This window comes from Callorhinus ursinus, unplaced genomic scaffold (assembly GCF_003265705.2).
Source record: "Callorhinus ursinus isolate GAN/ISIS: 27379988/994484 unplaced genomic scaffold, GSC_fseal_2.0 scaffold10, whole genome shotgun sequence".
NCBI lineage: Eukaryota > Metazoa > Chordata > Mammalia > Carnivora > Otariidae > Callorhinus > Callorhinus ursinus.
Genome location: NW_027397072.1, coordinates 65,779,020 through 65,806,348, shown reverse-complemented (window position 1 = coordinate 65,806,348; position 27,329 = coordinate 65,779,020). Strand labels below are relative to the sequence as shown.

Genomic DNA, 27,329 nt, shown 5'->3' with positions numbered 1-27,329 from the left:
AGAATACTATGCAGCTGCAAAAAAAAGTTCTATATTTTCACATGAAAAGTGACCTCATAGTGAAAAAAGTTCTGTGACTGTACATATAATATGATCTCATTTATATAAATATATTGTTAAAAAGAAAACCACAGGCCCAAAATGGTGTCACTTAGGTTAAGGCCCAGAACCAGTAAACCAACACTTAAAAAAACCTAACCTGTCATTTCAGCCTAGAAATGTAACCTCTAACCAGTCAACATGGGAATTTCTCAGTCAGCATTAGGAAATTTACCGATAACACCCTTTCTGTCCCCCTCAGGAGGGTGACCTTGCCTCAAACAATGGATTCTTTGCTAACAATGTCCTTTTTTCCATACCTTTAAAACCTTTAAAAAGCCTTTAAAAACCTTTCCTTTCCTGTAGCCCTTTGGAGCTCTCCTCTACTTGCCAGATGGGATGCTGCCTCATTCATGAATTGATACAATTAGATCTTGAAAACTTAATATAACAATATATAAGGCTGTTTGAAGAGATTTGGGGACACCGAAGACCTAGGCAATGACCTCTGAAGACCCATTCCACAATGGACCCTAATTTGAAAATTTGAGTAGGTGTTGTCTGACATAAGATTTGGTTGTGTAAATATTTATTTAAATGAACATTAAGTTCGATTTTGCCCTTGAAAATCTCCTAATTCTAGTTTTTTTCTATCTACCCATGAAAGGTTAAAGACCCGCCGAGAGCTACGAGATACAAAGATAGAGCCGAACAGCAAGTCTTACAGAGCTGCGTTGCTCGGCTTTATATTTTCAAACAACCCTTTTATTACAAAGGTTTTTGGGCCAGTGGGTTTAAAAATGGTTGGCACTGAGGTGCAGGGTATACAACGGTGAACCCAAGCCTTTGAAGACCTTACAGGGGTAAGACCCGTCACCGCGTGTAGCTCACTGCGCCATTTCTTCGCTCCCACGCACTTCTCTGAAGAGGGAACGTCGAATCCTGCTAGGGCCTCCAACCAATGGCTACACTTTTGCTCCCGGCCCTAGCAACTCCGGGCCAATGGACGGAAGGCTATCTTTTGATCCGTTACTGTCCTGTTCCAGCCAATCGGAAGCGTTCTTCAAATGCCCCTCTCTGAGATCGCAGGCTCCAGGGAAGCAGGCTTCACTTCCGGGAGGCTGTCAGGGGCGGCTGCGCGTGTTGCCATAGCGACCGTTTTACGTTAACTGGTTTGTAGGTTTCGTCCAGGTAGCAGGGGGGCACTGCGGGGACCACTCTTTCTTCTCCCATTCTGTCTCGGCTCCCTGCGGCCCAAGAGCCTTACGCAGGCTCCGGGGGTCTGGCCTACGGTTCCGCGGCGCCCCGCAGAGCGGGATGGCTGCGGAGGAAGAGGATGAGGTGGAATGGGTAGTGGAGAGCATCGCTGGGTTCCTGCGAGGCCCGGACTGGTCCATCCCCATCTTGGACTTTGTGGAGCAGAAATGTGAAGGTAAAAATAAGATCTCGAACCGACAATTCTTTCTCGCCTCTCTCTGACCGGCGATCGGCAGGAAGGTGGTCACCACGAACCATCTCTCATCTCTCAGGTCTTTTACCCCTGTCCGCCAGGTTCAGAGCTGGTTTGTAGGAGGTATTGCTGTCACTGCGCCAGTGTCTTCCTTCACGGAACTGAAGACAGGGACTCCCCTTTCCCTAGGCCCAAGCACACATCCGAAAATCATTAGACTTCAATCCTATGTTGGGTCTCTCACCTTATCCTGCACGTTTCTTCCTTGGGCAGGTGCACTGTTTGGGTGGGCTTCAACAATTTCCCCAGGGACTGGGGAGGAGAGATGTCAGTTTGCTTATGTTCCTTCTGATCTAAACAGTTAACCTCAAAGGGAGGGCATACTGTTACTCCAGCAGGCCCAGAGCTGGCGACCCAGTGGCCTGTTTGCCTTTCCTGAGCACTCGGACTCTCGGAAATACCAAAAATGGGGGTTATTGGGGCGCCTGGGTGGCTCAGATGGTTGAGCGTCTGCCTTCGGCTCAGGTCGTGATCCCGGGGTCCTGGGATCGAGTCCCGCATCGGGCTCCCTGCTCCTTGGGAGCCTGCTTCTCCCTCTGCCTCTCTCTCTCTCTCTCTCATGAATAAATAAATAAAAAGTTTAAAAAAAAATGGGGGTTATCTTCTAACAAGTGAGGTATATAAAGGTGGTATAATATTCCCTGTGAGGGCAAAGGACCCCCAGGCCCTGATCATTCACGCTTAGAGTTCTGCATTCAGTTCTTGGAGACAAACTGGAGCCCACGTACGGAAAAGGAGCTAGAAACCATGTCATACGAGTGAATGCCCAACTGATATAATGATTGTTTAGCAGGCAGGACTTGCAGGGTAGTAATATCCATTAATCATTTGAACATCTGCCTTATGTTGGAGGGTTTAGACTTGTTTTGTAAGGGTCAGTGGGTACAAGCCACAGACAAATTTTTATGAAGGAAGTGCTCCATAGGGGAATGTATCCCAGTTAAGTTAGCCTACCTCAAAAGGTAATGAGTTCCCCAGACAGTAGCTGTGTTTAAATGGATTTGACAGCAACTTAATGGAGATGTTATAGAGGGGAATTCAACCATCAAATGATGAGTTGTCCTGGATGACCTTTTAAGAGTCCTTTCAACCCTAAGGGTCCATGAATCTGGTAAAGATAAACTTTAGTTTGACCATTGAATCATTTCATTACCATAATCAAAATTATGCCATAATCAAAATTCAGAGAGTATTTAAGTATTGTTTTTATGCATAATTTCTAAAGTTCAAAATAATTTTTGTTTATGATCTTTTTAAGAATTTAAAATTCTGAGACAGATGAAGCATGTGGAATTCTGACCTCCTTTGGGAGAAAAAAAGAATTATGTCACTTTTTTGATTCTATTTACCCCTCTGAGACTAAATGCTAAAATGAAAAAAAATTAAAGCATTGCTCTTTTTATCCCCAAATGTCAAAAGCGGTTGCATCTCTGATTGTGTAATTTTACAGGGCATATGTAATGTAGTAATTTGGTTTTAGAATTAACTGGAAACAGTTAATTAAGTTGTTGCTATATTGAGTGTATGCCCAGTGTTATATAGAGCAGATGCCAGTAGAAGTGGAAGTAACATCCTAGTGTCACTTGAAATAAGTGTTAATACTTGAGTAACTTTAGGTTGTCAGTGTGCTATTCTTTAAAGATGAGTTTTGTACAACCTGTGATATCAGCATTTATTTCAATAAACACTTACTGAGGAGTGTCTGTGAGCCAGAAGCTGGGGATAGAGAGATGAATGAAACAAAATCCTTGTGGTTGAGAAGTTTATGATTTAGTGGCGGAAGACAGGCAGGTAAATGGAATTTAAATCTAAAGTGTCAGGTGTTATAATAAAGGAAGGCATGTGGCACTATTTTAAGAGTTCAAAGGAAGGGATCTAACCAGCCCGGGAGTTGGGAGTGGGTGGCAGGTCTTGGAGAATGTGCCATTTGCAATGTCTTGAAGAATAGTTGAGGGAAGAGGATTAGGTAAAGGCAAAAATTTCTAGGAACACTTGAGCAAATGTACAGGAGTTTGAAGCACTGCACGTGTTATGTTTGATGGTATTCCAAGTAGTGGTGTATGTTAAGAGTGCAAAGTTTGGGTTTTGGAGTGAAGGGAGATGAGACTTGGAGGTTTTGTCTGGCCTTCTAAGGATTTTGCGTTTATTATTTAGGCAAAGAACAGTCATTGAAGAGCTTTAAATAGAAAGTTAAAGAAGTTAGTTTTGCATTTTAGATCATTTAGGGGGAATTAAAAAAAGTTTATTGTTAACAATTCATGAATTTGGCATGTTTCCCTAATTAGATTGTAGCTTCTTGATGGAATATATATCTTTCTAATCCACATTGTTTCACATATGAAACATATGATCATTGAGTAAACATTTGTTTTGGTTTTATTTATTTTAATTTCATTACTGATTTATATGGAGCAAAAATGGCCTAGTCACTCTCAGTAAAATTTGCATCAGCAAATTTTAAATATAACATAATCTGGAGTCTGTTATAAAAGGAATTAATGTTTAAAAACTATTAATAATATTCCATTAAAAGTTTATAAAGAAATTGTTGCCTTTTATTATTGAAAATAGCAAATTAGCGTTTGTCTTACATATGAAATAGATCTTAAGTAGGAAAAACACTGTTATATGTTATACGAATAACATATATTATTACAAATATATGTATATATCATATATATATATACACATAGTTTTTTTTTAATTCAAGAATTCAAAACCGAAGAGCTAGGTTATAAGAACAAGAATTCTACTGTAAGATGTAAGGAGTGCACTTCCATATTTGCATTAATGAAATGATTTGTTTTTGTACACTATATAATAATATTTTTCTTTTAAATTTAGTTTTTGATGATGAAGAAGAAAGCAAATTGACCTATACAGAGATTCATCAGGAATACAAAGAACTAGTGAGTATTTTTTTCCACTGATTTTTAAAGGTAATTAAAATAATATTAATTTTAGCTTTTCTAAATTAAAAACATGGACTTTTTCCATTTTAAAATTCTTTAATTAAAAAAATCCATTCTTGGTACACCTGGCTGGCTCTGCTGTAGAACATGTGGCTCTTAATCTTAAGGTTGTGAGTTCAAGCTCCATATTGGGAGTAGAGCCTCCTTAAAAAAAAAAAATAAATAAAATAAAAAGAATTTAAAAAAAAATCCAGTCTACCCTAATAGTACTACCAGTTCCATCAGGCCCTAACGCTTCTCTGAGCATTTCATCCTTTTGATTTCTTATCTCTTCTACTCTAGAATCTAAGAAATGAATTTAGGACAACTATTTTAAGGGATCTTGCATCTAATCTTTAAATTTTATTTTTAATCTTCTGTTGATGCATTTAGAGAAGTGTTAATTATTAATTTGCCATGGTTGTCTTGTGATTTTTAAAAAATGCCTCTGAGTAGCAGAAGAGTTGTACCACATTGACTGTCATAACCCTGACTTCAATTATTTCAAGTAGAGGAAATAAGATTTCATTTGATTCTCTGCAAAAATTTTAACTTTTCGTTGTTTGTGGGTTTTTTTAGTGAAAGACATTGTCATTGCTATATAATATAATTTTATGCAGATTAATAATTGCAAGCAAACATTTGAGTATCCTTTTCTAAACTCAACACTTAACATGAAAATTGTCATTTGGAATTTTTCTATGTAAATTATACTTTCTGTTTTTAGGTTGAAAAGCTGCTGGAAAGTTACCTCAAAGAAATTGGAATTAATGAAGATCAATTTCAAGAAGCATGCACTTCTCCTCTTGCAAAGACCCGTACATCACAGGTTCTGCTTTTCTATCATTCTGCTAACATACAGTTTTAATAAAAATGCCCAGGGTTTCACTTAAATTTGCTATATTTGATTGTCGAAGTATACTATTTTAGACATTGTGTGAGTGAAAAGCTAATTCATCACATGTGCGTTCTTTTCTATAATTACCTCAAGAAATGATAATTTGTGGGGCGCCCAGAGTGGGTCAGTTGGTTAAGCGTTCCACTTTTGATTTCAGCTATGGTCATGATCTGAGTCATGGGATCAAGCCCTGTGTGGGGCTCCCTGTTGGGCCTGGACCCCGCTTGGGATTCTCTTTCCTGCTCCCTCTGCCCCTCACCCCCCCAAAAAATGATAATTTGAGGCATTAATGAACTAATGCAATTAAAAAGGAACTTTCTGAATGCAGAACTATAATACATCACAGTTTTTATTTATATAAACTGTTCTATTTTATTTATATACTACTGCTTTATTTATATAGATCTCTGACGGTTTTTCAGTTGCCCCTTTTTTAATCTTAGCAGTTCTATAGTACACAGTTCCTGGGGCTTCCTTCTCTTGGAACTATTTTTATTTTTTTAATTAAAAAAATTTTTTTAGAGATCTATTTATTTATTTATTTTGAGAGAGAAAGAGAGAACGCAGGGGGCAGGGGCAGAGGGAGGGAGAGAGAGAATCCCAAGCAGACTCCGTGCCGAGCAGGGAGCCAGACATGGGGCTCCATCTCACAACCCTGAGATCAGGACCTGAGCTGAAACCAAGAGTCCGACACTTAACTGAGCCACCCAGGTGCCCCTGAAACTACTTTTATTGTCACATTAGTTCTGCAGTGCTGGTTTGAATTAGATGTTATGTGTATTTGTAACTAATATTTACTGAGGGCTCATGTTAGCTGCTGTTTTAGGCACTTGACATGTATTATCTCATTGAATTTGGCACTATTTTATTTCCACTTCGAAATGAAAAACCCAATGCACAGATATATTAAGTGACTAGTGCAAAGTCCTCTGCTCAGTAAGTAGTAGTGCAGGATACCAGCCCAGGCGCTCCAGCTGCAAGCCCTTGCTCATAAGTTCAGGATAGGGATATGTTACTACTACCTAAATAGCCTTCTTCTCAGGTTGCTCTAGCTTTCCATTTTCTACTAAATAAACAGTAATTCCTCAGCCAGATGATGGGGAGGATTGTCTATGATGTGACACTGAATTATATTTTCAGTCTCCTCCTGCTGTAATTTCCTGATACATTATGTACTATTGTCATTCCAGCCTCCTTGTTCTTGGAAGCATCCATGCGTCTGGCTTTGCTCATGCTATTCCCTAACCCTGGAATGTTTGGCTCTTACCTCCCCACCCCAGTATCTTTTCCTTACCAGATAGATCCCTCTTATCATGAGGGCCTTGCTAAAATGGTACTTCCTGTGGCAGCTTTCCCGGTCTCTGGTATGAGCACTCATTCTACCTCACTGGACTTTTTTTTTTTTTTTAAGGTTTTATTTATTCATTTGAGACACAGAGATAGAGAGAGAGCATGAGCAGGGGGAGAGGCAGAGGGAGAGGGAGAAGCAGGCTCCCCGCTGAGCCAGGAGCCCAATGTGGGGTTCCATCCCAGGACCCTGGGATCGCTACCTGAGCCGAAGGCAGACGCTTAACCATTTGAACCACCCAGGCGCCCCCTCACTGAACATTTTTGTATTTTTTGGTACTCTGCCCCAAATTCTAGTTTCTTACAAGTCTGTTAGCCTTACTAGATTATAAATCCTTTGAAATGTTTTTAGTATCTTTGCATTCCAGTGTCTAGCACATAGATGAGAACCTAGTTACTAGTAGGTAGTTCTTAATAAATATTTGTTAACTTAAATTATCTTCTTATCATGGCCTAGAAGAGGGTGCTTTGACTACTGTTTAATCCAGTGCTTCCTGCTATAGTTCTCTGTTGTACAAGTTTTTCTTATTTAGCGATCATCTCTAATTCTAGAGATAGAACATCTTTTTTTTATTATGTTAATCACCATACGTTACATCATTAGTTTTTGATGTAGTGTTCCATGATTCGTTGTTTGCGTATAACACCCAGTGCTCCATGCAGTACGTGCCCTCTTTAATACCCATCACCAGGCTAATCCATCCCCCACACCCCTCCCCTCTAGAACCCTCAGTTTGTTTCTCAGAGTCCATAGTCTCTCCTGGTTCGTCTCCCCCTCCGATTTCCCCCCCTTCATTCTTCCCTTCCTGCTATCTTCTTCTTCTTCTTTTTTTTTTTTTAACATGTAATGTATTATTTGTTTCAGAGGTACAGGTCTGTGATTCAACAGTCTTACACAATATCTTTAATACAACCTGGCATTTTGAAAAATATTTTTAACTATTATTGGTATGCCCCAACTAATGTAAATAAACATCTGATTTTATTAGTTAATAATGCTATACAGTGAAAGTTATTTTACAATTCACCAGTAGCTTTTATTCTATATGCACCATAAGTTTAGTTTAAGGACAATAACAGGCATTATTTTCTTCTCCTTTTTAGGTGGGCAGGAATAATTTGAAAACTATTAACTAATATTTAGGTTTCTTTTAAGATGTTGATATTTGTTTTTATTTTCCTTGTTTTTCAGGAATATTTTCTGCTTTGGTGAATATTTGTCAACCTCTTAATTAAGTCATTGTGAATGAGCCTGAATTACTTTGTGAATAAAGATGTTCATGCTAATAGCAGACATATCCACCTTTTGTTTTCATTATTCGGATAACTTTAAATTGAATGAAGATGTTCAGAATTTTAAAATATTGTTTTCAGATCAAGAGTAACACATCTTTCTTTTTTGTTCTGTCATGCAACACCTTTTGATTTATTTGGAATTGATTGGTAATAAGGTCTTGCTATGTACAAGGAGGCAAGGCTTTTGATACAGACAGACCTAGATTTGAGTCCTAGAGCTTTCATTTACTAGCTGTAAGATTGTTGTGCTGTTTTCCTTTCTTATCCATTCTGATTCTCAGTTTCCACATCTGTAAAATCTGGATAGTATCTACTTTGAAAGGTTTTTGCAAAATTTAAGAGATAATGATCATAAAGCACTTAGCACAATACCTGACATTTATAAGGTAGTCTATAAATGGAAACACCTCCTAATTAATACTAGCTATTTTGGTGGTTGATTAGCAGTGTGCTAATTAGGCCAGGGTCATTCGTTCAATCCCCATGTGGACTAGTTAGCTGTATTCTCTTCTGGAGCAAACACTTAGCATCAGATACTAAATAGCAAAATGACTGAATCAGCACAAGGCCATCATCATTACCAGAAAACCAGCTTAAAGCTATTTTATTTAGTGCTTTGCAGCAATGATCTAGTCTTTCTACAGAAAGATCAGAATGCTGATTCCATTATGCCAATATAGGGTGCCTAAGAATTAACTCAAGGAACCAGCTGCTTGCCCTGGGTTATTGAGGAGGTAATTTTTATTTTGTTTTGGTTTGCTGGTTTGGTTTTGATTGTTTAAACCAGCTCCCATTGAATTATACTGCTAAAGCCCACTTAACAAAATTATTTTCACCTGGTCTGGTCATGATTCTACCTAGGCCACTGCCCCTGCCATACTCTGTTTATCGAAGTTAGCAGGAATAGCAAGGAGTGCACCAGATGAAGAATTCTAGTTTAAGACAACAACAACCAAAAACCTGTAAGAGCATGTTTTTCTGTTGAATCTGTGATTTCTTAAAACATGCTCATGAATTAACTGTTCAGAAAATATGGTAACTGTAATAACTACTGAGATATTTATTATTTCAGTCATCTTCAGTTGAATTTTGTAATTTTGTGGTATTTTCCAACTGAAGTAGGCAAAAATGACTTCCTTCATTGTGACTTGGATTTTTTTTGTTGAGGATAGAGTTCATCATTGATTTCTGTATACTGTATTGCAAAAGACTTCTATATGGCAAGAGACAAGCAGTATTTTTTGCTTTTGTTTCTTGATTTGCTTTGACTTTTATAACAAAAATTAACATTTTCAGAAACATTTGTGTTATGATAGTAATTTGGCAAAATTATGCTGTTTTTCCAATAACTTGTATCATTGAAAAGATTACATATGTGGTGTAACTTTCATTTTCTAAAAATACACCCAGGGTAATTAACAATATTTTGTGTGAGTACTAGTAAGATTTAAAAAAATTAATAAGCTTTATTTTTTAAAAATAGTTTATTTCTTTATTTATTAGAGAGAGAGTGCGGGAGTGAGAGAGCTGGGGAGGGGGCAGGGGAATCTCAAGCCGACTCCATGCTGAGCTGGAGCCTGACATGGGGCTCCACACAGAGCTCGATTTCACGACCCTGAGCTCATGACCTGAGCCGAAATCAAGAGCTGGACGCTTTACCGACTGAGCCTCACAGGCACCCTAGTAGGCTTTTATCTTTAGAGCCGTTTTAGGTTTACAGAAAATTGAGCAGAGCGTACAGTGTCCCTTATATTAACATCTTTCATTAGTGTGGTATATTTGTTTAAATTGATGAGTCAACATTGAAACATTATTATTAACTAATGTCCACAGTTGATATTAAGGTTTACTCTTTGTGTTCTACAGTTCTGTGGATTTATACACAATGTCATATATGCACCATTACAGCATCTTACAAAATAGTTTTACTGTCTTAAAAATCCCCCTGTCTCCCACATGTTTATCCTTTCCATCCTTGCTCCTCGCAACCACTGCCTTTTACTGGCTCTCTAGTGTTGCCTTTTTCAGAATGTCATATAATGGGATCATATAGCATATACCTTCTCAGACTGGCTTCTTTTGCTAAGCAATATGAATTTAAGGTTCTTTCATGTTTTTTTGTTGTTTGACAGTTCATTTCTTTTTATTGCTGAGTAACATTCCATTATATGGATATACCACAGTTTATCTGTTTACCTTTTGAAGGACATTTTGATGTCTTCCAGTCTTTGGTAATTATGAAAAGGCTGCTACAGATATTCATATTTAGGCTTTTGTGTGGACATAAGGTTTTCAACTAATTTGGGCAATTAATACCTAGGAGCAAGATAGCTGGATCATACAGTAAGATTAAGTTTAGCTTTGTAAGAAATTGCCAAACTCTCTTCTAAAGTAGTTGTACCATTTTGAATCTTCACCGGCAATGAATGGGAGTTCCTGTTGCTCCACATCTTCGGCAGCGCTTGGTATAGTCAGTTTCTTACAGTTTAGCCATTCTAATTAGGGGTGTAGTGGTTTACTTTTGCCCATTTTAAAATTGAGTTGTTTTCTAGTAGTTGAGTTGTAAGAGTTCTCTGTATACAATTTTTGATACAAGTCTTCTTTATCAGATATGTGTTTTGCAAATATTTCACAAAATTTTCTTCTGTGGCTTGTCTTCCTTTTCTAACAGCATCTTTCACAGAGTAGAAGTTGTTCCTTTTTTTTTTTTTTAAATTTTAATGAAGTCTGTGATTTATCAGCTTTCTTTCATGGATTATGCTTTTGGTGTTGTATCTTCAGAAGTCATTGCCAAACCCAAGGTTATCCAGATTTTCTCTATGCCATCTTCTAGAATTTTTATGGTTTTGTTTTTTAAAACATTTAAGTCTATGTTCCGTTTTGAGTTAATTTTTGTGGAAGGTATAAATTCAGTATTTAGATTCATTTTTTTTGTATGTAGATATCCAGTTCTTGTAGCACCATTTGTGGGAAAGATTATCTTTTCTCCATTGGATTGCCTTTGTTTCTTTGTCAAAGATCAGTTGACTATGTTTGTGCTGGTCTATTTTCAGGTTCTTTCCGTTCCATTAATCTATTTGTCTACTCTTTCAGCAATACCGTAGTGTCTCTTGATTATTGTAGTTTATAGTAAGTCTTGAAATCAGGTAGCGTCAGTCCTCTGACAGTTCTTTTTCAATATTATGTGGCTATTCTGGGACTTTTGATCTTTTCATATAAATTTTAAAATCAGTTTGTTGATGCCTACAAAATAATTTGCTGGATTCTGTTTGGGTTGCATAAATCCACAGATCAAATTAGGAAGAATTGACATGTTAGCGATGTTGAGTCTTTTTATCTATGAAAGAATATCTCTCCATTTATTTACATTACCTTTGATTTCATTCATTGGAGCTTTTTAGTTTTCCTTATATAGATCTTCTGTGTATTTTGTTAGATTTATTCCTAAGTACTTTCTTTTATTGTGGAGCTAATGTAAATTGTATTGTGTTTTTTATTTCATTTTCCCACTACTCATTGCCAGTATATAGGAGACTTGGTATAGTAACCTTGTATCCTGCAGCCCTGCTATAATTACTTATTAGTTCCAGGAGTTTCTTTAAACTGATTCTTTGGGATTGTCTACAGACAGTCCTGTCATCTGTGAAGAAAAACTGTTTTATTTCTTCCTTCCTGATCTTTGTACCTTTAATTTCCTTTTCTTTAATGCATTAGCTAGGACTTCCAGTATAATGTGGAGTGAGAGTGGTGGGAGGGAACTCATTTCTGATCTTAATAGGAAAGCATCTAGTTTTTCACCATTAAGTAAAATGTTAGCTGTCAGTTTTTTTTTTATAGATGTTCTTTATCAGGTTAAGGAAATTCCTCTCTTTTCCTCATTTGCTGAGAGTTTTATCATGAATGGATGTTGGATTTTGTCAAATGCTTTTTCTGTATCTATTGATATGATCATATGATTTTTCTTTTTTGCCTCTTGGTGTGATTGATGGATTACATTAATTAATTTTTGGGTGTTGAACCAACCTTGCATAACTAGAATAAATCCCACTTGGTCATGGTGTATAATTCTTTTTATACATTTTTGGTTCCGATCTGCTAATATTTTGTTGAGTATTTTTGTATCTCTGTTCATGAGAGAGATTGTTCTTTCTTGTAGCGTCTTTGTCTAGTTTTGGTATTAGTGTAATGCTGGCTACATAAAATAAGTTAGGGAGTTCTCCCTCTGCTTCTACTTTCAGGAAGAGATTATGAAGAATTGGTATAATTTTTTTTTTGAGGATTCTTATCTAAGGGCAAATTTTCATATGCATGTTCAAATACGTGTAAATCTTAACCTGAATCAGGCAGAGAGAGTTGGTGAGACAATAGCATGGATACTGAGTAAATTATATATAGAAGAGATAGTGGATTTCAAAGTCATACTTTTTTTCTCCTTAATAATTTAAATCAGTGAAAAAACTTCACATCAGTTCTGTAGGTTATGCTATTTAACTTTGGCAAATAAATACATAATCATTATTCTTTTGAGAAATAATATGAATCTATAACTTTTCTTTAAAGTTTTGTCTTTTTTTTGGTGGAGAATTGTATAATATCTTCATTAAATATTGGGTAGAATTAACCAGGGGACCCAGCTAGGCCTGGTGCTTTCTGTTTTGGAAGGTTATTAATTATTGATTCCTTCTCTTTAATAGATATAGCTAGAATATTCCTATCTATTTATTACCTTATTCAGATTGTCTGTTTCTTCTTGTGTGAGTTTGGCACATTGTATTTTTCAAGGAATTGGTCCATTTCATCTAGGTTATAAAATTTGTGGACATAGAGTTGTCAATATATATATATTTTTAAAGATTTTATTTATTTGACACAGAGAGCACAAGCAGAGGGAGAGAGAGGGAGAAGCAGGCTCCCTGCTGAGCAAGGAGCCCAATGTGGGACTCAATCCCAGGACCCCGGGATCATGACCCAGCCCGAAGACAGCCGCTTAACCGACTGAGCCACCCAGGTGTCCCGAGTTGTCAGTATTTCTACATTATCCTTTTAATGTCTCTGGGATCTGTAACGATGCACCCTCTTTCATTCCTGATATTAGTAATTTGTGTCTTTTCTCTCTTTCTTTCGTAGTTAACCTGGCTAGAGGTTTTTCAGTTTTATTGATATTTTTGAAGAATCAACTTTTAGTTTTGTTGATTTTCTATTTTAAATTTAATTGATTTCTTCTCTAATTCCTACTGTTTTTTTTCCTGTGCTTACTTTGGATTTAATTTATTCTTCTTTTTGTCGTTCCTGAGGTGATAGCTTAGATTACTGATGTTAGATATTTCTTCTTTTTAAATATATGCTTTTTAAAAAATTTACTTATTTGTCAGAGAGAGAGAGAGAGAGAGAGAGCACAAGCAGGAGGAGTGGCAGGCAGAGGGAGAAGCAGGCTCCCCACTGAGCAGGGAGCCCGATGTGGGACTCGATCCCAGGACACTGGGATCATGACCTGCGCCAAAGGCAGGCGCTTAACCAACTGAGCCACCCAGGCGTCCCTTAAATATATGCTTTTAATGCCATAAATTTCTCCTGAGCACTACTTTTGCTGCACCCCACAAATTTCAATAAGTTTATTCATTTAGTCAGAAATATTTTAGAAATTTCTCTTTCAAAAAAGATTTCTCTTAAGACTACAGTTGACCTTTGAACAACACAGGTTTGAACTGTGTTGGTTCACTTCTACACAGATTTTTTTTTTTTTATAAATACAGAACAGTACTATAAATGTATTTTCTCTTCCTTATGATTTCCTTTTTTTAAAATTTTAATTCCAATATAGTTAACATATAGTGTTATATTAGTTTTAGGTGTACAATATAGTGACTCAGCAATTCTATACATTCTCAGTGCTCATCATGATAAGTGTACTCTTAATCCCCTTCACCTATTTCATCCTCCCGCACCCACCTCCCCTCTGGTAACCATCAGTTTATTCTCTGTAGTTAAGAGTCTGTTTTTTGGTTTGTCTCTTTTTTTCCCCCTTTGTTCGTTTGTTTTGTTTCTTAAATTCCACATATGAGCGAGATCATATGGTATTTGTCTTTCTCTGACTGGCTTATTTCACTTCACATTATACCTTCTAGATCCATCCATATTGTTGCAAATGGCAAGATTTCATTCTTTTTTATGACTGAATAATATTACATTGTATCTATAAACCACCTGTTCTTTATCCACTAATCTATCATTGTGTACTTGGGCTGCTTCCATAATTTGGCTTTTGTAAATAATGCTGTAATAAACATAGCGGTACATATATCTTTTTGAGTTAGTGTTTTTGTATTCTTTGAGTAAATACCCAGTAGTGGGATTACTGGGTCCTATAATATTTCTATCTTTAATTTTTTGAGGAACCTCCATACTATTTTCCACAGTGGCTGCACTAGTTTGCATTTCTACCAAGAGCACAGGAGGGTTCCTTTTTCTCTAGATCCTCGCCAACATTTGTTTCTTTTGTTTTTAATTTTAGCCATTCTGACAGGTATGTGGTGATGGCTCATAGTGGTTTTGATTTGCATTTTCCTGATGATGAGTGACATTGAGCATCTTTTCGTGGGTCTGTTGGCCACTCCGTATGTCTTTTGAGAAATGTCTGTTCATGTCTTCTGTCCATTTTTAATTGGATGATTTGTTTTTTGGTGTTGTGTAAGTTCTTTGTATATTTTGGATACTGACCCTTTATCGGATATGTCCTTTGCAAATATCTTCTCCCATTCAGGAGGTTGCCTTTAGTTTCCTTATGATTTTCATAATAACATTTTCTCTCCTGTAGCTTATTGTAAGAATGCAGTATATAATAAATATAACATATGCAATATGTGTTAATGGACGGTTTATGTAATTGGTAAGGCTTCTGGCTATCAGTAGGCTATTAGTAGTTAAATTTGGGGGAGTCAAGAGTTATACGCAGATATTTGACTGCATAGGGGTCAGTGCCCCTAAGCCCCACATTGTTCAAGGGTCAACTGTATTTCATTACTCACGTGTTTATTTAGAAGTACATTATTTAATCTCCAATTATTTTAGGTTTTTCCAGCTATCATTCTGCTATTGATTTCTAGTTTAATTCCATTTTGGTCTGAGAGGATACTTTGTATGATTCCTATTCTTTTAAATTTATTAAGATGTGTTTTATGGCCTAGAATGTAGTCTGTTTGGGTGAATTTTTCATGTGTGCGTGAGAAGAATGTGTATTTTTCTGTTTTTGGAAAAATATCAATTTGATCCAGTTGACTGAAGGTGCTGTTCAGTTCAACTATGTCCTTTCTGATTTTCTGCCTGCTGGATCTGTCCATTACTGATAGAGGGTATTGAAGTCTCCAACTATAATTGTGAATTCATCTGTTTCTCTTGGTAGTTCTGTCTATTAATGGAGTAGTGTAAGGACATGAAATCACTTCTACCTTTCAAAACTATGGTATGAGGAACTTTAAGCAGAGATAATAATAGGGTAACCTTAGACTAAGAATGAATATATTTGAATATCTTGTAAACTCATGTATGTCAGATTCCTAAATATTCAGTGTTCATTTTTTTGTTAATATGCTCTTCTCAAACATAGATACCATCACATTTACCTTACTTCATAGTCTTTTGTCAAAGTAGTTTGGCATTTCAATCAATTTAATGGATACCTAAGATTATTGTTGTTTTTAAAGTACTTGCCAGTTTTTTGAAATAACTCTTGTATTTAGTTCCTCTTAGTGCCTTTACTGGAAGCTCTCATCCATTTCCTTGAACCAGAAGAATCCCATTGCTATAAAGTTGTTAGGTTTATTAGTGCATCATTTTGATATTTAACCAGCCTCAACAGGACCAAAACAATTACTTTTATAGGTACTTTTCAGTTTAAAAAGTGCTTTCTCTTCTTATTTAATTCCAACACCCAGCCAGAAAGTTATTATTATATTTCTTTCATGCTAAAATGCAAATTTTTCATATCATAATACCTCTGAAATGAGAATGTATTTTACACTAAATGACATGTTATCATTTAATTGGCAGAATTTTTTTTTCTTTTCTAGTTGGTACAAGAAGTAAAGGCTTATTTTACTAATCTAGAGTCTTAGATTCAACCAAATACTGTATTACTATTATTATTATAGTACCAATTTGCAGATGAAGAAACTGAAGCTCGGAGGACTAAATGACATGCCCAGAGTCACACAGCTGGTACATGGTTAAGCTGGGAATGGCTTTTGGTATCAAGGGCTCATTTTCTTCCAGTGTGTCAACGGTTCTTGAGCTTTAATGTTACAAGAATTATCTGTGGAAATACACGGGCACCCAACCCGCTAGTATATGTGCTGCTGTAGCGAGCATGGCACCCATCCTCTAGAAATTTAGATTCATTATGTTTAGGGCACGGCTTAGGAATATGCATTTCTTAGATGCATCAAGGTGCACTTTTAAGTATCATCTCAAACTTTGACTTGCTGTTAGAAGCTCCAGTTGGTACATTGCTATTAATAGCATCGCCCTTCAAGTGTTTATTATTGATGAGGATAAAGTTCCTTAGTGTCACTAATAAGAAGTCTAGGATTGCACTACCATCAGGGAAAGGAAAACAGAACTCAAAGAAGTCTAGGAAGCCCCAGAACAAAGTTACGTGGGGGCGTAATCCCATAAAGGTGTCTTGGCAGACATCACTAATCTATCACGGAGACTGGCCACAAGTGTTTTCAATACTGAGCTTTGGGCCTCAACTTTCAGTCAAGCCTATCTGCTACGCCCTGCTGTGGGTCTTTTGAACAGTGTATGTGAATTTAAAGGGAATAAACTTTCCATCTTTTTTTTTCTACAGTTGACTCTTCATAAATGTCACAGAGAGCTGCTTTTGCGTTTTGTTTTGCTTTGCTCTATACTGCGGTTGTCTAGGGTGTGAGCTGGTTGCTTGGGGAGGGCTCCTTCCTCTTTGCATAGAGCTCTTTGATAGAGCTTTTGTTGATGTGTCTGACATTACTGCAGCCTGCCTGGTGAACAATAGCACACCCTTGGTTGCCTCTGCATGATTTTGTGTGCTCAGCTTTTACATTAATATCATGTAAAGCTTGAAATAAGATTTTAGTCAGGTGCATAAAATTTGAGTGCTTTCTTCTGGGTTTTCACACATTGCAAATCTTATTCTACTTATTATTAATTAGCTTGGGAATTGGTTTGCTCTTTAATACAGCAAATAGCTCCCTGAAGTTAAGGAAGTGTTAATTTGGGTACTCCAGGGTAGACAAGTCTTCATTTTTTCCCCTTAATTTATCACATTTTTGTTTCATCCAGAAAATGATTTCATATCATAATTTCTAACTTACCTCTTATATGAAACTTCTACATACAGGACAGTTGTGTTCTCACATTACTAATATCTCATTACACTTATTTTCCAGGCTCCATTTTTTTTGCATTTACTTTTATTCAACTTGGTGCTTTTATTAATTAAGGGATAATTTTGTAGTTACCGATTTATTATTCACAGTAAATTTCAGGTGATAGAAATAAAACCCATAGATATCGTTATTTTGGCTGCAAAACAAATCCAGATACTGAAGTGGTAACCTTAAAAAAGTAAGCCTAATTTCTGTGTTGTTTTTCAGAGTTACTCAGCACTGGCTTATTTGGAAAATACATCACCATTGTCAGCCTTAGCTTCTTGGAGGCCTTGGGGTTGGGAGAGTCAACCTTACCTTAAAGGCTTTTGGAATCTTAAAATTTTCCATTTGAGTCATCTGACCATAAATAATAATACAGCATTCTTGAATTAATACAAATGATTGGCCATAGAAATTATCTGAGTGTGTGGAAATAGTTTTAAAACTTGAGTCTTCGTTTAGGGGTGCCTGGGTGGCTCAGTCGTTAAGCATCTGCCTTCAGCTCAGGTCATGATCCTAGGGTTGTGAGATTGAGCCCCGCATTGGGCTCTCTGCTCCACGGGAAGCCCGCTTCTCCCTCCCCCACTCCCCCTGCTTGTATTACCTCTCTCACTGTCTCTCTCAATGTCAAATAAATAAATAAAATCCTAAAAAAACAAAAAACAAAAAACAAAAAAAACCAACTCGAATCTTCGTTTAACTTCCATACTTCTTTCCATAGGCCATTTTGCAACCTGTGTTGGCAGCAGAAGATTTTACTATCTTTAAAGCAATGATGGTCCAGAAAAACATTGAAATGCAGCTGCAAGCCATTCGAATAATTCAAGAGAGAAATGGTAAAATGTTGAATTTAGAAATCTAATGGTTTTTTGTTTTGTTTTGTTTTATTTTAGTTTTGACTGTTCTGATTCTATTATGGTATTAAATGTAGCTGCTTTGTACAAATGTATTTCAGGTTTGTTGACTGAAGAGATTCAACAATGTAAACTTTCCTGATCAGTTTGTGTTGGCTGTCTCAAAGAAAGCAGACCAGAATTTGATTTAATGATGTTTTAGGTTGATTTTTCTTCCGAGCCATTTTATTTATGAAATTCAGTATTTTTGAATTGTCACAGTTTTAGTTACTGTTGAGAGAAGGTGACTTGTCTTTTCCTTCTGGCTTATCATTGTTAGGACCTTTGTAGGAGACAGGGGCTCTCCAGCGTTAGTGAGCTTTGGAAGTAGTCGGAGGGCTGTTGAAACACGTATGGTTGTTTCTCTCTTCTATTCAGCAGGTCTGGGGTGGGACCGAATGCTTTGCATTTTTAACAAGTTCCCAGGTGATGCTGCTGGTCCTGGGACCAAACTGAGAACTGTTCTAGGGTGATGGGCAGGTATGATTGCACTACCATCAGGAAAAGGAAAACAGAACTCAAAGCCCTAGTAGTTCTCTTTAGTTAATCTGTTTCCTGACTCTCTTGTCTAATTTCAGTTTGTCCCTAGATCTTCCTGCTTTTGTTCCCTTCTTGTGTATTTGAATTGCATTTGACATCTTGACTCAACACATCTGAGTTTCTAACCATACTTCTTATTGTACTATCTCCTTTTCAGTCCAGATTCAATCCAGATTCTTACCTCCTTTCAGATTTCTGGCTCTAGTAACCTACCTTAATACTTATGTGTTCCTTTGCTCAATTAACTGCACTGATAATCTTGACCATACCTATATACTCTTTAAAGGTTTGGCAGCAGGACCTTTTTAAAAATTGTTTCTTGAAGATGTGAGAGCTATAGTTCAGTTGTACTGTTTGCTTTTAAGGGTCTGGAACATGCAACAAGAGGCTTCTGTTGTTGCAGGGCAAACATTGCAGTGTTGCAGGGCCCTTGTGGATTCTCCTCTCATTAGTATGATGAGAGTAGAGACTGTCTCTTAGAGCCCAACCACCACCATAACCATCCTGTAAAATCCTAGGATGCTTTTCACAGTAGGTGAGAGAGCTGATGTCTCTGAGTAGGAGATAACATCACCCTAACCCTGAACGATGGATGATACTGTGCTGTTACTTTGGTGTAAACAAGTTTGGAAAACAGTCTATTTGTCTTTCTACCATAGTATACTTTATAAAATCCTTTTCTCTAAATGTTCCTGAAATTATGCTTTATTCTGACCTATGGGTTAGAGGATGTGAATAATTATTTTATGCTATAGTTAAAATTGTTTTGGGGGGATTAAAGCATAACTAGTGAACTTGATATTGGCACTCCATATAGTTTTCATTTGGAATTTAACTGGAAACTCATTTAGATTTTAATATAAAGGGAACAAATACATATAGGGCTTGTATCAGCTGGATGCCTCAGGCTGTCATTAGCAGAAAAAACCTCAATGAAAATGTCCTAAGCAGTAAGAAACGATCCTCTCACAGAACAAGAAGTCCAGAGGAAGGAAGGAAGGAAGACAGTCCATGTTGGTTAAGTTAGTGATTCATTGATATTATCAAGAGCGCAGACACTTTTCATCTTTATACTCTGCTATTCTCAGGGTCTTCTCTCCTGATTGCACTCTAGCTGCATTGGCTGAGACTCAACAACGTCTCCTGAAGAAAAGGGGTATTTCTTCCTGTACATCTCTTTTTGTTAGCAAGACAAAACTTGCTTGGAAGCCCCCAGGAGCTTCCCTCTCAGGTCCTATTGGTCAGGATGGGGGTCACATGTTTTTCTTAAACCCTCTGGCAGGGGAAATGAGACCATTATCATGAATCACTCTCCTGTGGTGGGGTAGGGCTCAGCCTCTGAATACTTGGCTGCCTGATAATTAAACAAATCTGGCTTACATTAGCAAGGGAGGTTGAGGCAATGATGCGGAATAGAGCTGGTATCAAACCACTGGGTGGGACTGTTGGCTTACATTTAAATAAAATCTAATAGTTTGTGCCATAGCATTTTTAATACGTGCATTTAAGAATGTTGCTTAACTTAGATCCAGGAGTTAGTACCTGAGAGCAATGTTGATTGTACTCAAAACCACAGACCATTTGAAAATTGTCTTTGTGCTAAGAAAAATTCAAAGGCTCTCTGGATTCTTTGTTGTATTTTATCAAAGAATTTTTGGGAAATGCAAATCAGAGCATTATTTTGATGGTTTTGAAGTATTGCATATTGTTGCATCATTCTTTCCTTAGTTCTTTTCATTTTCCTCAGAAATACTATCAGAGAATACTAATTGTATATCTTTTGACTGGAAAAAGTGCAAAAATGCACTTGATAGATGTCAGTTTTCTGGTTGTGATACCATACTATATTTTGCAAGATGTTACCATTGGGGGAAAACTGAATAAAGGGTGCATGCATAGCATCTCTCTGTATTATTTCTTACAACGGCATGTGAATCTGCAATTATCGCAAAATAAAAAGTTTAATTAAAAAAGGTATTTAAACATCAAGGGGATTAGAATAATAAAGGTACTTTAATTTAGAGCAGATCCAAAATCCCATAGTCATCTGTGGATAAAGAAATGGAAGGTAAAAATTAAGAGACATGCTGCTGATGTTGTGGGAATATACTAATTATAGATACGAATAGAACACTGATTACCAGTCTACCTGCTTCTTAGGAAGATGTAGGTAATAAAGTAAATTCAACCAATACTTAAAATTACTTGCCATGAATTATTATTTGCTTTGGGCTGAAGTTGGTATTGCCTTGGTTTATAGTTATTGGCCCAATATCTGGATAGAAGCTCCAAGGGCAGATTGTTTTATTCATCTTTATGTTCCCCCCGAGTACTTAGCACCGTGCTTTTTCCCATATAGTAAGCAGGGCCCTTTTCAGTAGCATTTGCTGTAGTATGAATGAAGAGTATTAACATGCTGTTTAAATTAACAAAGTATTTTATATTTTGTTTTGTAATCTCTTTTCACACTTAAGGGATACTTCTGAGAGCATACTTTTTTTTTTTAAAATTTTATTTATTTATTTGACAGAGAGAGACACAGCAAGAGAGGGAACACAAGCAGGGGGAGTGGGAGAGGGAGAAGCAGGCTTCCCACTGAGCAGGGAGCCCGATGCGGGGCTCGATCTCAGGACCCTGGGATCATGACCTGAGCCGAAGGCAGACGCTTAACGACTGAGCCACCCAGGCGCCCCTGAGAGCATACTTTCATTATTAGGAGCTTAATGATTTCAGTGGTCTATCCTCAGTATATGATTAAGGGAGGTGATAGTTTATATTAACTAATTTTAATTGCTATACTATGGTTATTTTTAATGGGTAATACAAATAATTACTAACAGAATTTGTAGGTAAAACTGTGGGGTTTGGGTGGGGCTGATTCTTTAAAACAAGAAAAAGTAAAAAGACCATAATTAGCAAGATAATAGCTTAGAACATTTAAGTGAAAGCCATTAACAAACTGATTTGTACTTCTTGATGAGTTAGAATAGCGAGCAATAAATGTTTTCAGCTGAGTTCATATTCTTTTGTGTGGTCTTTGATTTTTGAACAGGTGTATTACCTGACTGCCTAACAGATGGTTCTGATATGGTCAGTGACCTTGAACAGGAAGAGATGAAAATCCTGAGGGAAGTTCTTAGGTATCCTTCTTTAATTATCTTTTGAATGAATCATTAGTAATATTGTGACATGATCTGTATATGTTTTCTACCCTCAAAATATTATGAATTAGTGAAAAATAACTAAATTCTCTACTGAAAACAATAAAAATGATTTGTCATTGTATTTGTTTATAACTATGTATAACATTTTTTAATGGACACAAAAAATGATTTTCAAGTGCCTCCTACCATATCAACCTAAATGGGAGGGGCTTCGTCCCCTTCCATCATGGGAACAGGAAACCAGCCAGTAGACCCAGCCTGGTGAGCAAGATACTCCATGGCTTCTGGACCTTGGTATTAGAGGTGGCTCATTCCAGGTGTGTCTGACAGCAGGAGGCTGGACATTCACACTCCAAGGACCAAATAGCTGACAGGGTGGCAGGTAACCTGTAAGGGAAAAGTGGACAGTGGGAAGTGCCCATCCCAGATGACTGTCTTGCCGGTCCCTTCCTTGCCCCAGTTACATGATTCTCAGCCAAATGCCTGGCATGGAGTGTGCAGGCCACTAAAGGAACATTTCTTTTTTTCCCTTGGGCCTGTTGTCTCTTGACCCCTCTGGGAATTTCGGAAGGGAGCAGCAATTGCAGTGCCTTATTTTTAAATCTCCTTTGAGAATGTATAGGGTTAGGGCAGAAGGATACTTGCAGCCACTGTGTCACCTGCAGAATGGGGACTTGTCCTTTGGGAGCCCTTCCCTTCTCTTCAACTCTAACCATACACATGATCGTCTTCTAGCATCCTGTAGTTCTACCACTATCCACCTTGTCCTCAACTCCAAAGCAGAAGCGAGGACAGGGAAGGATGGTGATTAGGAGGATGGGTCTAGTGGGGGACTGTGGCAAGAGCTCCATGACTTAGTACTTAATTCCAGGGGATTTGAGTGGTTTGTGGGGAGGGAGGCAGGTGTGCTGGTAAACCCAACCTCTTCCGGCCAGATCCTGTTTTGCACAGCAGGGGCAGATGGGAGCCTGAGACAACACAGAATGCTTTGAGTTTATAGGTGTGAAGAGTTAAGGATATTGTTAATAGGTTTAGAAGACTGGTAGTTTTGACTTGAACTGGTTGCTTCTGTTGGTTGATTAGTGGTCTGAAAATTAATCAGCCTTGTACTTTTAGATTTTATTTTTAAGGGCTTTTGAGGGGAATGTACTCTTTAAAGTAGTAGAGCTTAGTTAATGAATGAGAGTTGACTTGGCTGTTTTCCTAAATCAGAGGCCCTCAGTGAGCAGTTTACAACAACTGATAGGGCTTTGGCATAGTGATACCAGGAGAGCTTTGAGATCGCTCTGGTGGCACTGGAAAAACTAAAATGAGGGGAGAGATGGAGCTTATCACTTTAAAGTGAGAGATGAGATTTGCCATTCGTATTTGGGTTTAGGATTTCAAATCTGTAGGTCTTTGTTCAGCTAGGGGTCATTCCCATTTCCAGAAGAAATGGGTGAACCTGTAGTTTATGTTACTATATTATGCTGTATATGCCTATTATGTGTGTCTTTGTTGATTCTAAGCTGCTTTAAGAAAAGCCTGATTCTTTCCATCTTGGTTTCCAAGATTCCTTGCACATATTGTGAGCTTAGTTTGGCATTTGTTAGTTGGATATTTGTTCTTTGACCAAAAAAGAAAATTTACTTTTCTACCTTATTTTTGTATATTTCAGAAAATCAAAAGAGGAATATGACCAGGAGGAAGAAAGGAAGAGTAAAAAGCAGGTGCCCACAGAACATATTAATATAACAGAAGTATTTCATTGTTGTTATCCTTTTTTTTTTGAGATTTTATTTATTTATTGACAGAGACACAGCGAGAGAGGGAACAGAAGCAGGGGGAGTGGGAGAGGGAGAAGCAGGCTTCCCGCTGAGCAGGGAGCCCGATGCGGAGCTCAATCCCACAACCCTGGAATCATGACCTGAGCTGAAGGCAGACACCCAACCATCTAAGCCACCCAAGTTCCCTTATCCTTTGTTTTTTAAGTAAACTTGCCCAATGTGGGGCTCAAACTCATGACCCTAAGACCAAGAGTCACATGCTCTACTGACTGAGCAGCCAGGTGCCCAAAATCATTGCTGTTATCTCTTAAGTTTACCCCTAGGATTTGCTGCTTATGTAGAACTACACAGTTCCTCAGAGTATCATATTCTCTTGGCAATTCTAAGCATTTATATGTGACTTTATAACCATATTCACTTTATAACCCATGCAGCAACCTACCTTTTAAGTACCCCAAAACACTGAGATTAACTACAAAAAACTGTAATATCATTCATATTATGCGGGGTTCCTTATAAAAGTTCCCCTTAATTTTATGAATAAGAGACAATTAAGAATAATATTTTACTTTCTCCCTCCCTTTGATTCCTTTACTGTTTTGAAACAGCAACTGCAGTTACTCTTGAGGGTCCTCTGCAGACTTTAATGTTATCAGCCTGAAGCAGAATGAGTCAGTTATGGTATTCCCTGGCATACTGTTCTTCCATTAAGAACTATTTCCATAAAGTGCCTAATCTTTCCTAAGGATAAATTAAACATGTATCCGGCTGAGGTGAAGGAAGCTAATAATTATTCTTTCCTCTCCTCTGCTCTAGCTGCCTCTCTTCCTGTGTTTTCCCAAATCTCTCTGAAGGGAAAGGGAAACAATATAAACTGTCTCTCAATCACTCAAAAGTCGTTTTCCTTTTTTTCCTTCAATCACTATGATACATACTTGTATCATGCACTGTTTTTGAAGAGCCTTATTTTACTGCAAGGTACCCCATGAAGAGCAGAAGAAATAGAGATGTTTTAGGATTAAGAGGTGATTTATGTATCTTTAAGTAAATCTCCTTTTAGGAAATGGAGGTGCATTTCATAGATGCTGCTATTTTTTAATGTAAGAGTATAGAACAGGGGCGCCTGGGTGGCTCAGTCGGTTAAGTGTCTGCCTTCGGCTCAGGTCATGGTCCCAGGGTCCTGGGATCGAGTCACGCCCGCGTCGGGCTCCCTGCTCAGTGGGGAGCCTGCTTCTCCCTCTCCCTCTGCCTGCCACTCCCTCTGCTTGTGCTCTCTCTCTCTCTGACAAATAAATAAATAAAACCTTTTAAGAGTATGGAATAGAAAGCAGCTCAAAACTGCTATCAGAAGACATTAGTATTAACTCTCTGATTTATAAGCAAACTATATTTGGCTTCTTGAATAATACTATATTTTAGGGGCTATATGTATGGGTTTTTATTATAGAAATTTTCAGACACACAAGAGTAGAGCTGATAGTATGATAATGAATCTTCCTATGTCTTTTACCCAGCATATAGGGGCTTATGACATGAGTTACCTAATAAGCTACATGTGATTAGATTTTCCTCTGTTTTTAAGAAAAACAAATTATCAGTTTAGTTTTTTCCAAGATTTAAATGATTTATTTGGTTTAAATATACTATCCCATTTTAGAAATGGGAATAAACCCATTTGTGGCTTCTTCAGGCATACCATGGTAGTGGTATATAGATTATTTTAAGTGGAAAAGCACCTTATAATTCAGAGGATTTCTTTCTCTTATTAGAGTATTTTTGGTGTCTTCCTCAAGGTCAGATGAGTAGTAAAGGTGAAGCCTGGGTGTGAACCTAACTTCTTGCTAAGTCCAAAGTCCTAAACATACTAGTTAGTTAGTTATTCTTAGCAGTGCATGATTTGAAATGAGAATGTTTATCTACCTCAAAAAGTAAAAGATATAAAATGCTGGAAACATCTTAAAAACTTTGGAAAATCTCTTGTTCATTATTTATTTAGTAGACAATACTTTTTTTTATTTTTTATTTTTTATTTTTATTTTTTTTTAAAGATTTTATTTATTTATTTGAGAGAGAGAGAATGAGAGATAGAGAGCATGAGAGGGAAGAGGGTCAGAGGGAGAAGCAGACTCCCTGCTGAGCAGGGAGCCCGATGTGGGACTCGATCCCGGGACTCCAGGATCATGACCTGAGCCGAAGGCAGTCGCTTAACCAACTGAGCCACCCAGGCGCCCGACAATACTTTTTTTTAAAGTAACGTCTTTGGATCCCTTAAATAGTGAATCAGTCAAAATTAATCTAAAATTTTTTTTTAATTGTATTATGGATTCCTGAAGTTAGCAGAGGCTAAAACAGAAGAGCCTCCAGTGCATGCTAATGAAACTGCAAACATGAAGAATTCCCAAGGAGATGGTGAACATTTTGCACACCCACCCTCAGGTACTGAACTTTCTCTAACAAGATAGATAGATAAACATCATAAAGAGTGTGTACTTTCTCATACCTACTTAACCTTCAAAACCCCTGGGAGGCAGTGTTGAATGGCCATTGATCTTTAAAATTCTTTTTTAATTTAGCTATGGAGGTTGCAGGTGGGAAATACTCAGCTAACAGAGAGGGTGTAGTTCCCAGATTTCTAAGTGAAGCCTGGAACCCAGCGCAGCAAGTGAAATTTCCTTGAGGGAGCCGCCAAGGCTCACAGCCTCCAAGATATGCTCACGTCGCATTTGTGTTCTCTTCCTTGACCACAGTTATATAGTGTTTGTGAGTTAGAAGCGGAACTTGGAAAGGTAATATTAAGTTATTTTCCTAATGAATTAAAGCATAACTAGGAAACAAAAAGTAGCCAGTTTATCCAGATGTTTAGTCGGGAAATATTGAAACTAAAATTGATGAGAATCCTTGTGGAAAACGTTAGTGGATGAATTTGTACAATATATGGCAAGTTCATTTTTAATATATTCTGATTTTCTTTATAAGAAAACAAGTAACTCTGAAACAGAACTTGAGTCATGATCATGAATTCAGTTCATTTTATCATGCATTTCTCTGGTTTTAAATAAATGTCCTTTTCTCATTTAAAAAAAAGCCACACAACTGTGAGGTAGATATGATCTTTATTTTTATGTTTATTATTTTTGTTTTAGAAGAAATTCAAGGAAGTTGAGTGACTTGTCTAAAACCAGTGAGCTTTTAAGTGGTAAAACTGTAACATACTTGGTCTTCTGCCTCCAAAATCTTGTGTTCTTTTGCACTTTAGAAGAATTTTTATAATTGCGATAAGATGGGTTTGATGTTTACCCATTTATTTTAAGGAACTGTACTCTTAGTTGATAAAACAATGGGGCATATGAAACAGAAGGAGGTTTATGAAATTACCTTGCTTCTTTCTTCCTAGCAAATTTAACCATTGTTCTTTTTTCATAATCAGATTCTAGGTAGAATAACTTCATCGGAATTATATTTATGAAAGCACCTGCTTTAGATTTGTCTGAACTCTTTTTTAATTTGCTGGCCCAGATTTA

At 37.2% G+C, this 27,329-nt stretch overlaps 1 protein-coding gene across 1 annotated transcript in view; it reads left to right on the top strand.

The window, feature by feature from the left end:
• The first annotated feature begins 1,127 nt into the window (after nucleotides 1-1,127).
• Nucleotides 1,128-27,329, top strand: part of CFAP36 (cilia and flagella associated protein 36) — a 29,212-nt gene continuing 3,010 nt past the window's right edge. Inside the window, exons 1-7 of the mRNA XM_025868809.2 lie at nucleotides 1,128-1,471; nucleotides 4,394-4,458; nucleotides 5,228-5,329; nucleotides 18,167-18,281; nucleotides 21,931-22,018; nucleotides 23,700-23,751; nucleotides 26,142-26,244. Coding sequence (XP_025724594.1) covers nucleotides 1,357-1,471; nucleotides 4,394-4,458; nucleotides 5,228-5,329; nucleotides 18,167-18,281; nucleotides 21,931-22,018; nucleotides 23,700-23,751; nucleotides 26,142-26,244 — 640 coding nt within the window. The 5' untranslated portion in view covers nucleotides 1,128-1,356. The remainder of the gene's footprint in view (nucleotides 1,472-4,393; nucleotides 4,459-5,227; nucleotides 5,330-18,166; nucleotides 18,282-21,930; nucleotides 22,019-23,699; nucleotides 23,752-26,141; nucleotides 26,245-27,329) is intronic.